This window comes from Labeo rohita, chromosome 8 (assembly GCF_022985175.1).
Source record: "Labeo rohita strain BAU-BD-2019 chromosome 8, IGBB_LRoh.1.0, whole genome shotgun sequence".
NCBI lineage: Eukaryota > Metazoa > Chordata > Actinopteri > Cypriniformes > Cyprinidae > Labeo > Labeo rohita.
This window is the reverse complement of record NC_066876.1, coordinates 7,001,032-7,018,361: the sequence shown is the minus strand read 5'-3', so window position 1 is coordinate 7,018,361 and position 17,330 is coordinate 7,001,032. Positions and strand designations below refer to the sequence as shown.

Here is a 17,330-nt window from a genome sequence, read left to right as displayed (position 1 = left end):
TTCCAAAATGCAGTTTAAATGCGGCTTTAAGTGATCCCAGCTGAGAAAGAAGGGTCTTATCTAGTGAAATGATCGGTTATTTTTATAAAAAAAAAGAATAGTTTAAATACTTTTTAATGTCAAACGCTCATCTTGTTTTGCTCTGCCTGGACTGTGTATTCTAGCTCAAGACAGAGCATGTCGAAAAACTCCAATCGTATTTTCTCCCTTAACTTCAAAAATCATTTCAAAATCATCCTACATCACTGCAGAAGTCTTTGCAAAATGAACATGCAAAGAAGATCAAACACCCTTAACAAAAAAAGGTAAAACAGTGATATAGGACGATTTTAAAGTTGAGGGAGAACATGAGATGGGAGTTTTTCGACATACCCTAACTGTCATGAACCGGAAAAAAACAGAACAACAATTTGTCCAGGCACAGTAAGACAAGATGAGCATTTGACATTAAAAAGTATATAAATTATATAATTTTAATGAAAATAACCGATCGTTTCGCTAGATAAGACCCTTCTTTCTCGGCTGGGATTGTTTACAGCCGCATTTGGGATCGTTTGAAGCCGCATTTTAACTGCATTTTGCAAGTTCAAACTCGGGGCACCATATCCGTCCATTATATGGAGAAAAATCCTGAAATGTTTAAAAAACTATTTCTTTATGACTGAAGAAAGAAAGACATGAACATCTTGGATGACAAGGGGGTGAGTACATTATCTGTAAGTTGTTGTTCTGGAAGTGGACTTCTCCTTTAACAGTGAACTGACTGATGCTCTTCTGTGAATGTCCTTAGAGTCTGAAAGGACGTCCCCCTCCCACCCCTCTGTTTGGTGATGACAGTGATGATGATGACCTGGACTGGCTGGGCTGATGTCACCCTCCTCAATCCAGTGTTGAATTACCAGTGCCTGACGTCAGAGAACTGCCAGCAACAAGGCCAGACGATGTCTGATATGAGGAAATGATGTTTGTGAACCGGAGCACAGTGGACACAGGCTTTAATTAGTGGATTGAGATGCTTCTGGAAACATTTCAGTATTTTCTGTGATCAAAGAACAGAGTAACTTCTTGCCCAAAACCTTAAAAAGCATTTGAATGAAATCTCTCTGGCAGTGTGGATCAACTGCTGCTTATGAACTGATTTACTGCACATACAGCAAAAAAAATCATCTTTAAATCTACAAATACTGTAAATCATAAAAAACGGTTGATTTTTTAAAAAAAAATCTTAATTTATGATGTAATGCGCCCATCTTTAACACAGGGTTTTGATGTGTAATTCAGCTTGCTGTCTCTGTTCTTAATATTTATACATTGTACTAACAGCAACCAGTTGCATATTAAAAAATAAATAAGACAGACTTTGTCACAGTTTTTTTTTTTCTTTTAGTTTAACTGATTTCTTTATCAGTTCATACTTTAAAAGAGGGAAAACTGTGATACAATGTTACCAGTCAAATACATCAATAACAGGTAAGTAGTGATATGAGTCTTCATCAGTTACAGTAAGGAACAACAGACCATTGAATGAATTAATGCACAATGTGTGCATTTAGTTTTAATAATTCAGTGGTCCATCATCATTCATTCTGCCTTTATCACCTTCACCACAATTACATCTACATAATGTCTCATTCATAAAACTCAAGCAGAATGGAGATTTTGCTCATTTAGTTGCTTCCTTCTTTCTCTGATATGAAACTGTACAACTGTTTGCATACAAAAAAGTTATCAACAAATCATTCACAAAGAACATGTTTTTGCATTTCATTGCTTTTCCATATTTTCTTTTATATAAATATGTGCTAGTTGGACATATTTGACTTCTACTCATGTCGAGTCTTTCAGTGTCTTGCGCATGAGACAGTATTCCAAAATCACAACGCTCAAGTTAAACTAGTTGTGTATAAGACAGAAGCTTTTTTTTAACCATGAGATTAAAAAAACCTAATTGCTCCTTTTCATCTTTCTGAGAAATTCTGAGGAAAAACTGTTTTTCTCAATACTAAGAAGAAAATTCAAAGTCAGAATTCTGAGGGGGGAAAAGTTGGAATTCTGAGTTATAAACTCAGAATTCCAAGATATAAACTAAGAATTCTGATATATAAACTTGGGAGGTGTAAAGTCGGAATTCTAAGAGAAAAAAAGTCAGAATTATGAGTTACAAACTCAGAATCTGAGATACAAACTAAGAATTCAAGATATGAACTTGCAAGATGTAAAGTCGAAATTCCAAGATATAAACAAATTTGAAGATATAAACTTGCGAGATGTAAAATTCTTAGGGGGGAAAAGTCAGAATTGTGAGATATAAATTCAGAATTACGAGATATAAACTTGCAGGATGTAAAGTCAGAATTCTGAGGGGGAAAAAATCTGAATTGTGAGCTATAAACTGAGAATTCTAAGATATAAACTTGTGATGTGTAAACTCGGAATTCTGAGTAGAAAAAGTCAGAATTATGAGAAACTCAGAATTCCGAGATATAAACTTACGAGATGTAAAGTCTGAATTATGAGAGAGAAAAAAAACTGAATTGTGAGACATAAACTCAGAATTATGAGATATAAACCTGTGAGATGTAAACTCAGAATTCGGAGATATAAACTTGTGAGATGTAAACTCGGAATTCTGAGATATAAACTTTTGAGATGTAAACTCATAATTCTGAGGAGAAAAAGTCAGAATTGTGAGATATAAAGTAAAAATTCAGAGATATAAACTTGGAGATGTAAAGTCAGAATTCTAAGAGAAAGAAGTCAGAATCATGAGTTATAAACTGAGTATTTAGGATACAAATTTGGCGAGAAGTAAAGTCGGAATTCTGAGGGGCAAAAAGTCAAAATTGCGAGATATAAACGAAGAATTCTGAGATACAAACTTAAAGTCTTAAAGGTGTAAAGTCAGAATTCTCAGGGGGAAAAAGTCAGAAATGTAAGATATAAACTACAAATTACATAAACTAAGAATTCCGAGGTATAAACTTGCGAGATGTAAACTCGGAATTCTGAGGGGAAAAAACTCAGAATAGTGAGATACAAACCCAGAACTGCGAGGTATACATTTGTAAGATGTAAAAAAAAAAAAAAAAAAAATCAGGAAAAAAAAGAATTGTGAGATGTAAAATCCTGAGATGTAAACTCAAGAATTTTCAGGATTAAAAAAAAAAAAAAAAAAGTTCTAAAGGCATGGCTCAAGTTAACAGTAAGTTTAGCTTTTTTCATCCCACTGCGCGGTCTCATATTTTTAAGTGTTCATCACCCCCTTGACTGTTGCGCTTGTGTCTTTTTTAGCATCTAACACAACACACTGTTTTAAAAACGTGATGCTCAGGTTAAAGGAAATTTGGCTTTTTTTTTTATTTCACTGTCCTGTGTCTCACAAACGCAAAAACACATTCTGTGTGAATGGCCCATCAGATCAATCAATCAATCAATCAGAACCAAAAATTCAACAACATCATGGACTGATTATTGTTATCAAAAAAGAATTTGCATTTCAAAAATATTTAAGAAATGAACTAAAATGATATCGCTGGCATTCATGACAGGTGCAGCCCTGCAGGATTGACCCATTCAGCTCTAACCAAAGATACTCAGTAGCTTATAAAACCCTTCGCCTTAATGTTATTTCTACAGATGTGATATGTTAGAGTGTATGGCGTCACTAAGAGCATAAATAAACCTGGAGGGCATCAAAACATTTGCGTATGGCTCACTAGATCATTAGGGCAAAGCAAAATGAAACAGGGATGGGCTGCAGTCCTGTGGAGGTGTTTGTGTTCCTGAGCTCCCAACGGATGTCATAAAAGACGCTGCTTCAGTTAGTGTCTTCATATTTCCCAAAAAGTGCTTGTTTTCGACGAGTGTCTGTCTCTTAGAAACCCACCACCAGTGAAAGCTGGTTCCGTACGAGAGCGAGTCCATCAGACGAGTTAGCGAGGACAGATTAAAAAAATAAGCTTCACGGTACTGCTGTGTGAACACCAGAGACGGATCACCGCAGGTCTAGCATCGATACAGTGCCTTCCGTGATTCTAATGTGGCTGCCACCCTGAGGGGGGGAAAAAAAAAAAAACTATGTATCGTATATGACTCATTAACATTTCAAAACACATGCAAATGACTGAACGCTCAGATGCAGGTTGACGTCACTTACAGTGAAAAGAGGAGGTTCTTTGGGGTGAGGATGAAAGCCTTTCTGAGTGCAGGTTGAGATCTCCTCCATGCCGTAGTCTGTCAGCCTGAAGTAGCCCGTCCTGTACAGATGAACACGTCAGTATTACATCAGCACTTCTCAAGCTTTCTGACTCCAAAGGCAGAATTTCACTTTCATTTTCTTTTTTTTTTATTTTTGTTTATTTACTTATTTATTTATTTAAAGGGTTTTTAAATAATAATAACATCAATAATAATAATAATAATAATAATAATAATAAATATTTAATAAATTATATAATTCCAGAAGCTTCATAACTGAATATTCTTCAGCATTTACACTTTTTCTTTTTTTGGTACCAGTGAGTCTTCTAGTCACTTGTGCCCATGTTTTTTTTTTGTTTTGTTTTGTTTTTTGTTTTTTAAATAATGATAAAAAAAATTTCAGGAATTTCTCCCAAATCAAACATTTTAGAGCTCTGTGACTTTTCCATCTTTAGAAAACAGACAATCAACTAGTTTTTTTGGTCATTTATGATAACTTTTTTTTTTTTTTAGCTCCAAAATAGCAATTTCTCAGACATTTCTACAAAATAAAACATTTTTAGAGCTTGACATAACTTAAAATATATATTCAATATAGAAATTTCTACAGCTTTCCAGCTCCAGAAATCAAATCAACAAGTTTTCTAGTCATTTGTGATAGTTTTTTTTTTCTATGATCCCAAATAGCAATTTCTCAGAAATTTCTACCCAATAAAATATTTTTAAAGCTTGACATAATTAAAAATGTATAATCAATATAGAAATTTCCATAGCTTTTCCAGCTCTAGAAATCACACTCAACAAGTTTTAATCATTTGTGATCATGTGTTTTTTTTATTTTCTCAGAAATTTGTGATCATGTGTGTTTTTATTTTCTCAGAAATTTCTACAGTAATTTTTTTTTTTTTTAACTTGACATAACTTAAAATGTATATTCAATATAGAAATTTCCATAGCTTTTCTGGCTTTAGAAATCACATTCAACAAGTTTTGTAGTTATTTGTGATTACGTTTTTGTTTAACTCTCAAATAGCAATTTCTCAGAAATTTCTACCCAATAAAATACTTTTAAAGCTTGACATGACATAAAAAAAAAATTATATTATTCAAAATAGAAATTTCCATAGCCTTTCCAGCTCTAGAAATCAAATCATTTTCTAGTCATTTGTGATAACATGTTTTTTTTTAAATCCCAAATAGCAATTTCTCAGAAATTTCTACACAATAAGATATTTTTAGAGGATGACACAACTTAAAATGTGTATTCAATATAGAAATTTCCATAGCTTTTCACTGCATCTCACTTGTGTCGTCACTGCTTTTATCTGTCTCATTGCTGGACTTACTCATTGAATTTGGGAGAGCAGACAATGGCGATGGACTCCGGCAGCATCATCTGGTATGAGCAGTGAGTGTGCAGGTCGACGCTGGACAGGAAAGCCGTCTGAGTGGGGTGAGTCTGTGGTGCAGAGTGAATGATGACTGCAGTAAGACAACTGTATGCCTATGATCCACGACTTTACTCATGTACATTTAGGAAAATTACCATTTCATTTGCTCATTAAGCTTAACAATAGGTCATGCTAGGTAAATAATCACAGTCAGAATCATTGCATATCACTGGATATCTGCGGTTTATATCAATGATATAATGAAGGCAGAAGAGTGATGTGAGGTTGTGACTCACATGTATCCAGCCTAGGGTGATGAGGTTATACTGGTCCTGCACCAGAAACAGCTCCTCTTCATTTTCTGTGTCACAGTAATCTGGACCCCCACACTGCTTCGGCACGATCACGTGTGTCACGGTGAAAGCGTTCCTATTCTGCAAAGTCACACAAATACTTTCCATTTAGATGTTATACTCTTAACGCGGTGTATTGATGAAGCTTATCCAAGAACTGGAGTAAAGGGTGTCATTTGTTTGTTTGTTTTATCAGCATCAGTCTGATTAGGGTATAGGAAGCAAATATCAAGTCCTTCTGTGACTGACAGTTCTCATACATGTTAAACTTATATATCTCTGTAGATTCTATATAGTATGGAAGCCCGTTTCTGCCACTGAATAAAAAAAAAAAAAAAATGTGTGACTTATCGCATAATTCTGATTTTTTTTCTCAGAACTGTGTGATACAAACTTGCAATTCTGACATTTTTCTCAGAATTGTGAGATATAATCTCAAAATTGCGAGTTATGAAGAAATAAATGAGTCATGAAGTCACTAAAAGTCGCAAATACATGACATAAACTCACAATTCCGAGAAATAAAGTCACAATTGCATGATATAAACTTGCAATTCCAAGAAATAAAGTCAGAATTGCGTGCTAAAAACTCAATAAAGATGGAAAATAAAGTTGGAATTGTGATATAAACACACAATTCCGAGATACAAACTCGCAATTCTGAGATATAAACACGCAATTCCGAGATGTAAACTCGCAATTCTGAGAAATAAAGTTGGAATTGTGATATAAACTTGCAATTCCAAGATATAAACTCGTAATTCTAAGAAATAAAGTTGGAATTGTGTGATATAAACTCTGAGAAATAAAGTCAGAATTGTGTTCTATAAACTAGCAATTCCGAGATATAAACTCACAATTCTGAGAAATAAAGTTGGAATTCTGAGATATAAACTCGCAATTCCTAGATATAAACACACAATTCCAAGATATAAACTCGCAATTCTGAGAAATAAAGTTGGAATTGTGTGATATAAAGTCACAATTCCGAGATATAAACTCACAATTCTGAGAAATAAAGTTGGAATTGTGTGATATAAAGTCACAATTCCGAGATATAAACTCACAATTCTGAGAAATAAAGTCAGAATTGTGTGCTATAAACTCGGAATTCTGAGAAATAGTCGCAAGTGCACAATATAAACTCGCAATTTCGTAATTCTGAGAAATAAAGTCAGAATTGTGTGATATAAACTCGCAATTCCGAGATGTAAACTCGTAATTCTGAGAAAGTCAGAATTGTTAGATAAGTCACAGTAACTTTTTAAAATTTTTTATTCAATGGCAGAAACGGGCTTCCATACTATATAGAATCTACAGTGTAACTATTGAAAATAGCATAGAGATACATAACAGTTTAACATGTATGAGAACTGTCAGTCACAGAATCTCACAATTCTGACTTTATTCTAGCAATTCTGACATTACAACTCGCAATTGTGCCTTTATATCTCACAGTTCTGAGGAAAAAGTCAGAATTGCGAGTTTATATGATTCAATTCTTAAAAAAATAAATAAATAAACAGACTAGACTTGTAAGATGTAATCTTGAAATTGTGAGAAAAAAAATAAAGTCACAATTACCTTTTTTTTTATTAATTAGTGGCAGAAATGGGCTTCTACGATTTTTTTTTTAGGATGAACCAGTTCACTAAATTGGACTGAACCAAGTAGCAAAGATCTACAAGTTACTCAATCAAAACTCACTTTCTGACGTTCCCAACAGTCACTCCGACTTGAAACGAGTCAAAATACCAGCGTATATGATCCTACGATGCTGGTTTTTGACCACTCATTCAGCGCTCCAGTTCCTCCAACAGTCACTGAACTGAGAAAACAGTTCCGACTTGGACTGAGCACTTGAATGAAAGGGCGAAACGAAAGTTTTTATGGTTTCCCATTGTTTATGTAAAAAGGTGAGTGGATTAAAACTCGTTTATTCACTTTATATACTTTAGACATGTAAAAGATCAACATTTCACATCATTATTGGGTACTTTAATAATGTAATTTCTAGGGCTGCCCCCTAATAGTTGACAGGCCACAGGATATGGTGAAGTCACACAGTCCATGACAGACCGATCGTTAACGACTGTTTTATGTGCTAATGTTGTACATTGGGCAGGACATCCAAACGCTCACCTAACATTCATCGACCTCAAATATCACCTGAAAAATGTATGCAGTAGCAATTTTACAATCTAATGCTGACCTGTATGTGCACTGGTGCACTGGTCACTGGTCATACAGATAAAAGTAATACATCTTTCAAATCTGTAAAGACTTTTTTGTGTGCACTCACAAGAACAAAGAAACGTTGCGCTTTTGTAAAATAATAATAGCAAAAAAAGGGGTTCACTTTCTGCCTGTGAACTTGAGTGCGAAAACTTTGATACTCAGTGTATACTTGCCTTACAGACATAAAAAAAATATATCAAATCAAATGTCTACATTTAAATGAACCAATTCAAACAGAAAACAAATATTCTTAGATTATGTGATCTGCATGAGGCGCATCACTACTGCAGAGATGACGAGTCAATGTCACCGATTTTATCTCTTAAAACAAAGAAAACTAAAAGCACTAGTTTTTCACTACATTATAAAAACGTTAATGCAGTCTTCTTGCTGTTTTTCCCTGACACATTCAAAATTATTATATTATCTGATGGTGCACTGTGGCAAGCTTTGTTTTGTTTTTGAGCACTCATTAGGCTCATTATTGAGATTTATATGGTTTATTAAAAGAGAAGGTCACTTCCATAACAAAAATTTACAGATAATGTACTAACTCCCTTGTCATCCAAGATGTTCATGTCTTTCTTTCTTCAGTCGTAAAGAAATTGTTTTTTTGTTTTTTTTTTGAGAAAAATATTTCAGGATTTTTCTCCATATAATGGACTTCTATGGTGCCCCAAGTTTAGACTTCCAAAGTGCATTTTAAATGCAACAATCCAAAATGGCACTGTAAATGATCTTAGACGAGGAAGAGGGGTCTTATCTAGCAAAACGATACGTTATTTTCTAAAAATGAGAAATGAGATGGGAGTTTTTCAACATACCCTAACTGTTACAAACAGGAATGCACACATCAAGATGTGTTTGCAGTTAAAAAGTATATAAATTGTACAATTTTTTTTTGAAAATAACTGATCATTTAGAGCCCTTTGAAGCTGCATTTAAACTGCATTTTGGAAGATCAAACTCAGGGGCATATACATATATATATACATATACATATACATATACATATATATATATATATATATATATATATATATATATATACGCATATATATTATGGCATGCCGTTCAGGAAATAATTATATTTATAGTATGAAGTTTGAGTGTATGGAATGAAAGTCTGAATATATGGAATGAAACTCCGAATATATGGAATGAAAGGCTGAAAAAATATATATAGAATCAAAGTCTGAATATATGGAATGAAATTCTGAATATATGGAATGAAAGTCTAAATATATGGAATGAAAGTCTGAATATATAGAATCAAAGTCTGAATATATGGAATGAAAGTCTGAATATATATAGAATCAAAGTCTGAATATATGGAATGAAAGTCTGAATATATATAGAATCAAAGTCTGAATATATGGAATGAAAGTCTGAATATATAGAATTAAATTCTGAATATATGGAATGAAAGTCTGAATATATATATAGAATCTCAAAGTCTGAATATATGGAATGAAAGTCTGAATATATATAGAATCAAAGTCTGAATATATGGAATGAAAGTCTGAATATATGGAATGAAATTCTGAATATATAGAATCAAAGTTTGAATATATGGAATGAAAATCTGAATATATAGAATGAAATTCTGAATATATGGAATAAAAGTCTGAATGTATGTAAAAGTGTGAATATATGGAAAGAAAGTGCAAATTAAACAATTCTCACTGAATAATGTATAGCTTGCTTTATCATTATCAGAGCAATAGGCTTTTGAATTGTGATTCATTTAAAATGTCATTCCCAGAAATTTTCCAATATTTTGTTGAACTACAAGACTTTTTTTTTTTTGCAGCTGGTCATACTCCAAACAACACAAACACACTGTTTAAAAAAAAAAAAAAAAAAAAAAAAAAAACTAAGTCAACTAAAATATTCCAGTTGTCACTTAAATACTTTTAACATTTTTTTTTGATTGTTTTTTGTTTTTTTTTTACAGTGCAGTTTGGAGTCTATATCACATCATCTTGAGGATCATATTTCCATTATTGCAACATTCTTAATGCATCAGATTTCCTTCAATAGCTACAAATTTTGCTCCATAAATTCAGACATTCATCTTATATATTCAGACATTTATTCCATATATTCAGACTTTTATTCTATATATATTCTGACTTTCATTTTATATATTCAGACTTTCATTCCAAATATTCTGACTTGCATTCTATATATTCTGACTTTTATTCTATATATTCAGTTTCATTCCATATATACAGACTTTGATTCTATATATATATATTCTGACTTTTATTCCATATATTCTGACTTTCATTCTATATATTCTGACTTTCATTCCATATATTCAGACATTCATTTTATATATTCATACTTTCCTTCCATATATTCAGACTTTCATTCCATATATTCAGACTTTCATTTCATATACTCAGATTTTCATTATATATATATATTCAGAGTTTTGTTCCATATACTCAAACTTCATACTATAAATATAATTATTTCCTGAACGGCATGCCATAATATATATATATATTATATATATATATATATATAGATATATATATATATAATGTATATGTATGTGTGACATCATGGTGTGATTATGTAAACAAATTGGTGAAACGGTTATTTTTAACCAGAAGTAAACTTGTGGAAAAGAATCAGATTGTCTTAGTTGTCTGAGGCTATGTATTACAGGTAGTAATGTTGTAAATACTGTTCAGTTTCTTGCAGAGACTAATAGTTTTACTTTGTAAGACCTCAATCATCATCAGGAGCCATTTTTGTTAGTTTTGTGTTGCCTGATATGCTTTTTTTTTAACTCTCAAAGTGATCTGCATATTATGAATCACCCAGAATCACGGTTTCAGCTTAAAAAAAAAAAATCTGAGTTATATTAAAAAAATATAAAAAAATGTCCTGGCTCATGCAAGCTTTATAATGGCAGTGAATGGGTGTTGAGAATTTTTAAGTCCAAAAAAAGTGCATCCATCCATCATAAAAAGTGCTCCAGGGGGTTAATAAAGGTGAACTAAAGCAAATCGAATTGTTTGTGTAAGAAAAATATCCATATTTAAAACTTTATAAAGTAATGACCAATGTTTTATTTTGCTCTCTCCTCTGCTGAAGCTAGAGATTAGGGTTTATAAAGTTTTAAATATGGATATTTTTCTTACACAAACACATCACTTAGCTTCAGAAGGCCTTTATTAAACCCCGGAGCTGTGTGGAGCACTTTTTATGATGGATGGATGCACTGTAGTGGACTTCAAAAAACTTCAGCACCCATTCAAGGGCCAGGACATTTTGTAATATAAGTCCAATTGTTTTTGTCTGAAAGAAAAAAGCCAGATGCAACTAGGAAGGCTTGAAGGGGAGTAAATCATGAGGTAAATTTAATTTTGGGTGAAGTATTCATTCACCTTGGTCTGACAAGCTTTTAGTGAATCACGTTTGATTTGAGCTGAGATTTGAACTTCGTTATTGGTAACAGCTGCAGTTTTGGTGACTCACAACATGCAAATATGGTTTGAAATCAAAATAAAGAAATAATAATCAAGTCAGAAAGTCATACCAGACTCCCACAGAGTATCCCACAGGTTTCCACGGCTCTTATGGTGTTGTTATTGGCCAGTCGCAGAAATTTGCCACAAAGCTCAGCAGGAACAGCAATCTGCCGTAAACCATCAACCAATGTAGCTGCAACACAAAGAGAAACACTGTGACAACCCGAAGAGGCTGCTCTGTGTCTATTGAGGTTTGAGATCTAGCCGTACTATTGTTGCTGAGGTGACCCGGCTTAAGTGAGCGGTCAAAGGTCGGCGGTGCAGCTGATGGAGCGCTGTGATTTGCCGAGGGGTGCTGTGGACTCTGAGGGGGAGTGGGGGACTCTAGGTAGGGCAGAGGGGGACCCTGAATCCCAGGGATGAGCAGTGCTTCATCTTGGGGGCGTGCTGCTGTGTTGAATCCGTGGACGTTTGGTCGCTCACGCTGACGGTCCTGCTGCCGGATCATCTCCTCAAACATGCTGAACTGCTCCTGCTCCAGCTGCCTCCTCTGCATGTCTGCCACACGCCGCCTCTCCGCTTCCAGCTCACGCTGCCGAGACAACTCCCGCTGAAGGGCTTGATCTTCTGCACGCTGGTAGACAACAAAAAAAAAAACATACTCATAAGGTTGGCTAAGGTGGATATAAACATATTTAACTTTGAAATTAATCACACCAGACACAAGTCAATAATGTACACTACCAGTCAAAAGTTGTTTGTTTTGTTTTTGTTTTTTTAAAGAGGTCTCTTCTGCTCACCAAGCCTGTTGTGAAATATTTTGTAAAATATTTTAAATATTTAAAAAAATAATTTTGTTTCTATTTTAATATTTTTAAAATGTAATTTATTTCTGTGATCAAACTAAATATTCAGCATCTTTACTCCAGTCTTTAGTGTCACATGATCCTTCAGAAATCATTATAATATTCTGATTTATTTGATAAATAGATAAATTGATAAATAGAAAGATCCAAAGATTTATTTATCTGAAACAAAAGCTTTTGTAACATTATACACTATACCATTCAAAAGCCTGGAGTCAGTATAATATAATTTTTGGGAAAGAAATTATAGAAATTAATACTTTTATTTAGCAAGGATGCTTAAAACTGATCAAAAGTGATGATAAAGACATTTATAATGTCTCAAAAGATTTCTATTTCAGATAAATGCTGTTCTTCTGAATGTTCTATTTATCAAAGATTCCAAAATTCTACTTAGCTGTTTTCTAATAATAATAATAATAATAATAATGTTTAATGTTTCGAAGCAGCAAATCAGAACATTAGAATGACTTCTGAAGGATCATGTGACACTGAAGAAAGGAGTGATGATAAATGATAAAAATTCAGCTTTAAAATCACATGAATAAATTACATTTTAAAAAATATAAAAATGTATATATATTAAAATATATTCAAATAGAAAACAGTTATTTTAAATTGTAATAATATTTCACAACATTACTGTTTTACTGTATTTTGGATCAAATAAATGCAGGCTTAGTGAGCAAAAGAGACTTCTTTAAAAACTGTTCAAAATTGTATTGCATTGTATATTAATTACAGTTAGGGCTGTCAACGATTAATCGCATACAAAATAAAAGTTTAAGTCTGCCTAATATATGTGTGTGTACTGTGTGCAATTATTATGTATATATAAATACACACAAATTAATGTGTATATATATGAGAAATATGTTATTAATATACAAAATGATTTTATTTATATATAATATAAATTATATAAAAATTATAATAAATACATATGCTTGTAAATATTTCTTAAATATATATATATGAATGTGTTTGTATTTATATATAAATAATAATTATACACAGTACACACACATATATTAGGCAAACTCAAACTTTTATTTTGTATGCAATTAATCGCGATTAATCGTTGACAGCCCTAATTACAGTCATATATTATGTAAAAAAAATTTCAATTGTTTATATAATTTTAAAAATCATAAAAAAATTGACAAGTAATATTTTTTTATTTAATATACAGTTATTTAATCTTTTTTTAATGGTAACTAGGGATTGGGGGCTCTGGGGATTTCTATGGTAATAAAAATATATTATATATCCTAGAATTATGCAATTACATTTACTGGAATTTAGGAAAAAACAAATGTCTGAATGCATTATCATAAAAACAGTTTGGGAATTGTGTTAAATTGACAAAAATGTGAGATTCAGGAAAAAAATAAACTAAATTTCGCTTTACTTCAAATGTCTCACCTTTTTGCTGACAAACTCTGCATGTTCTCTCTCATACCTCCTCAGTAAGTGCTTCTTTAGCTGCTCAGCTTGAGGAAAAGCGGTCTCCTTTAGCTTCTGTGTGAGGAACAACATCAAAACTAAGACAACTAACATAGTATGATGGTAATTTGAGATTATCTAGAGTTATCACTCGACTACATTACCCTTAAAGTCTCCCTCTTCTCAGGAATATTAGACAGCTTATATTCTGGATGCTTAGGGAGCTTTTCAATGAAAAGCCTGGTGAGTTAAGAAGCACAAGAGTTAAACCTGTCGTAAGTAAACTGGATCTTACCAATATTACTCAGACATAACGGAAGCTCCCATTTAAGTCACATAAATACTCCACCCAAAAATTAACGTTCTGTCATTTACTCACTCCCATGTCATTCCCAACCGGTTTTAATTTCTTTTATTTGCAAAAACCACAAAGGAATAGATTCAAGAACTTCATCTTATGTGTTCCACAGAGGTAAGACAGAAATTCACACAGGTTGGAAACAACATAAAGGAGAGTAAATGATAAAAGAACTTTCATTTTCGGTTGAAGTGTCCCTTTAAAATGCAACAGAAGCAGCTAGAGCGGCATTCAGGTCTTCTTACGTGATGTATTTGTTGTAGAGGACAAAGGCGTGCTCTGTGTTGCCCTCCTCGGCGTACACGTGGGCCATGCGGATCATCTCCATGCCCGAGCGGAAGTATCGGCGGAGGGGCACAGCCTCATTCATATCCACCGAGCTGCCCTTCTTGGTCAAGGCCCGAACCCGTTCATCTGGGGTCAAACTCACGTCGGCGTGGTCCAACATCATGTGGCTGACGTCTTCAATCTAAGCCTACAACCCTGTGAGACAAATGTGACCCTGGACCACAAAACCAGACATAAGTGTCAATTTTTCAAAATTGAACTGAATAAATAAGGTTTCCATTGATGTGTGGTGTGTTAGAATAAAATAATATTTGGCTGAGATACAACTATTTAAGTATATGGAATCTGAGGGTGCAAAAAAATCAAAATATTGAGAAAATCGCCTTTAAATTTGTCCAAATTAAGTTCTTTGCAATGCATATTACCAATCAAAAAATACATTTTGATATATTTACAGTAGCAAATTTACAAAATGTCTTAATGTAACATGATCTTCACTTAATTTCCTAATGATTTTTGGCATAAAAGAAAAATCTATAATTTTGTCCCATACAATGTATTTTTGGCTATTGCTACAAATAACCCCCAGCGACTTAAGACTGGTTTTGTGGTCCAGGGTCACAAATGAGGACACTTTACAGAACAATCTAAATTTTCTTTGCATTTATAAATGAAGGAACCATGCAACTACATCAACTTAATGAATAACACGTTTGTTTATATATAAGTCTTAAAGGTACAGTAGCAAAATTCATACATTCTTACTTATTAGTGAGTACAATATGAACTACTAACAACTAATACTATTTACTGTGCTGACAGAATTTATTGAATAAATATTAAATAAAGTGTTACAGCTCCAAACAGGTGATATATCACATTCAAAATCTCATTATTATGAATTACCTTGCTTTACATTATTATAACACATTATTTTGTATCATATCACAAGTAACCAACAGCTGAGCCCCCCTTTACTGATTTATTTTTTAAAATAAGTACATTGTTGTGCTATATGTGATGATTATGAATAAGTCCAGCTAGCTGGCTAATGTTAGATTATAAAGCTTTCAAAAGTCTTACCGTGGTAATAATGACAATCTCTGTCTTTCAGATCTCGATCACATTAGCTGGGAAAGCTCGTCCATCGCCTTTCACGGTATTTCACGCAAATAAAGGCGAGTTAAATTGCGTTATATGGCTGTGTATCCATCCTTCTCGCTTTAATCTCCACCACTCACTCACTTCCTCTTCCTGTATGACGTAAACGAACAGCAGGTATGGAGCCGCTCTCAGATCAGTTTTGTCTCCCTCTGTTGATAAAGAGGCCGTTGTGTTTTCACGCTAACTGATCGCATGATCGATCAGATTCAAGGTGTGTCTGTTAATATGTGACTGATAAACTTTATTACGGTCTACTTACGGCCATTAACCCGGGAAGCGTTTTTAAACAAATAATTTCTATGATGAGATTAATGTTGTAGGCTCTTACATTTTAATAGCCGTTTCAGACGTTTGGGCCCCTGTGCGTCCCTAGGAAATAATCAAACATAGATTTAATATAACAACAAATAAATGTGCAATTTGAAAACATAATACTAAGTATGCTTTCATAAATATTACATCCAAAAAAAAGTCAAAGTCAAATATTATTTTAAATAATTTAGGTAGCATTTATGCTGGTAAGGTTTTTGGCCTGTCCCTCACTATGATTTTTGTTTTTCAGCAGGACTTTTAATTTGCCAGATAAAGGCAAAATGATATAAATATCACATTTGCATATTGATCTAAATATTGTCTCATTGTTAAGAAATGTTTTCGGCATAAGTATGCATTTTTCTATAAAATAGAAATCATTTAATTGTTCTCCCCTGATTTCGTGTCAGCCCCGTTACCCCCATCAAAATCCCTTTATTATTATTATTATTATTATTCAAGAAAAAAGACTGAACATTACAAAAATATCCAGATACACAAAATATCAAAACAATCTTATACAGTAAAACAGAGCTCTAAAGGGAGAGAAACAAATAGATAAAAAAATCATAATAATGAACAAATAAAAAATAAATAAATAAATAAATAAACAGAGAAACAACTAAACAATAGTTCACATTTTCTTCCTTTATCCTCAGGACATATTCAAAGGTTGCAGCGGGGGAGGTATATCAGAAAAGAATTTCTCCATGAAATCATTATTTTAATAATAAAATAAAATAAAAATGATATAAATATCACATTTGCATATTGTTCTAAATATTGTCTCATTGTTAAGGAATGTTTTTGGCATAAGTATGCGTTTTTCTATAAAATAGAAATCATTTAATTGTTCTCCCCTGATTTCGTGTCAGCCCCGTTACCCTCATCAAAATCCCTTATTTTATTGTTATTATTCAAGAAAAAAGATTGAACATTACAAAAATATCCAGATACACAAAATATCAAAACAATCTCTTACAGTAAAACAGAGCTCTAAAGGGAGAGAAACAAATAGATAAAAAAAAAATATAATAATAAACAAATAAAAAATAAATAAATAAATAAACAGAGAAACAACTAAACAATAGTTCACATTTTCTTCCTTTATCCTTAGGACATATTCAAAGGTTGCAGTGGGGGAGCTGTATCAGAAAAGAATTTCTTCATGAAATCTAACAATATGACATTCTTTTTGTCATTAATTTGCATTAGAGACTTTTTCA

At 32.8% G+C, this 17,330-nt stretch overlaps 2 protein-coding genes across 4 annotated transcripts in view; one reads left to right on the top strand and one right to left on the bottom strand.

The window, feature by feature from the left end:
- fkbp15b (FKBP prolyl isomerase family member 15b) overlaps nt 1-1,362 on the top strand; it is a 28,297-nt gene extending 26,935 nt beyond the window's left edge. For all 3 annotated transcript variants that reach the window (XM_051117064.1, XM_051117065.1, XM_051117063.1), the window contains one exon: nt 791-1,362. In XM_051117064.1, coding sequence (XP_050973021.1) covers nt 791-868 — 78 coding nt within the window. In that variant the 3' untranslated portion in view covers nt 869-1,362. The remainder of the gene's footprint in view (nt 1-790) is intronic.
- Nucleotides 1,363-3,158: 1,796 nt separating this feature from the next.
- stambpb (STAM binding protein b) lies at nt 3,159-15,891 on the bottom strand. Its single transcript, XM_051117067.1, has 10 exons — nt 15,712-15,891; nt 14,586-14,842; nt 14,147-14,222; nt 13,962-14,057; nt 11,941-12,304; nt 11,739-11,863; nt 5,888-6,025; nt 5,547-5,659; nt 4,157-4,256; nt 3,159-4,051 (listed from the first exon to the last, which is right to left on the bottom strand). Exons 2-10 carry the CDS (start codon nt 14,789-14,791, stop codon nt 3,995-3,997), a joined length of 1,275 nt encoding a protein of 424 aa, XP_050973024.1. The 5' UTR covers nt 14,792-14,842; nt 15,712-15,891; the 3' UTR covers nt 3,159-3,994.
- Nucleotides 15,892-17,330: the final 1,439 nt, after the last annotated feature.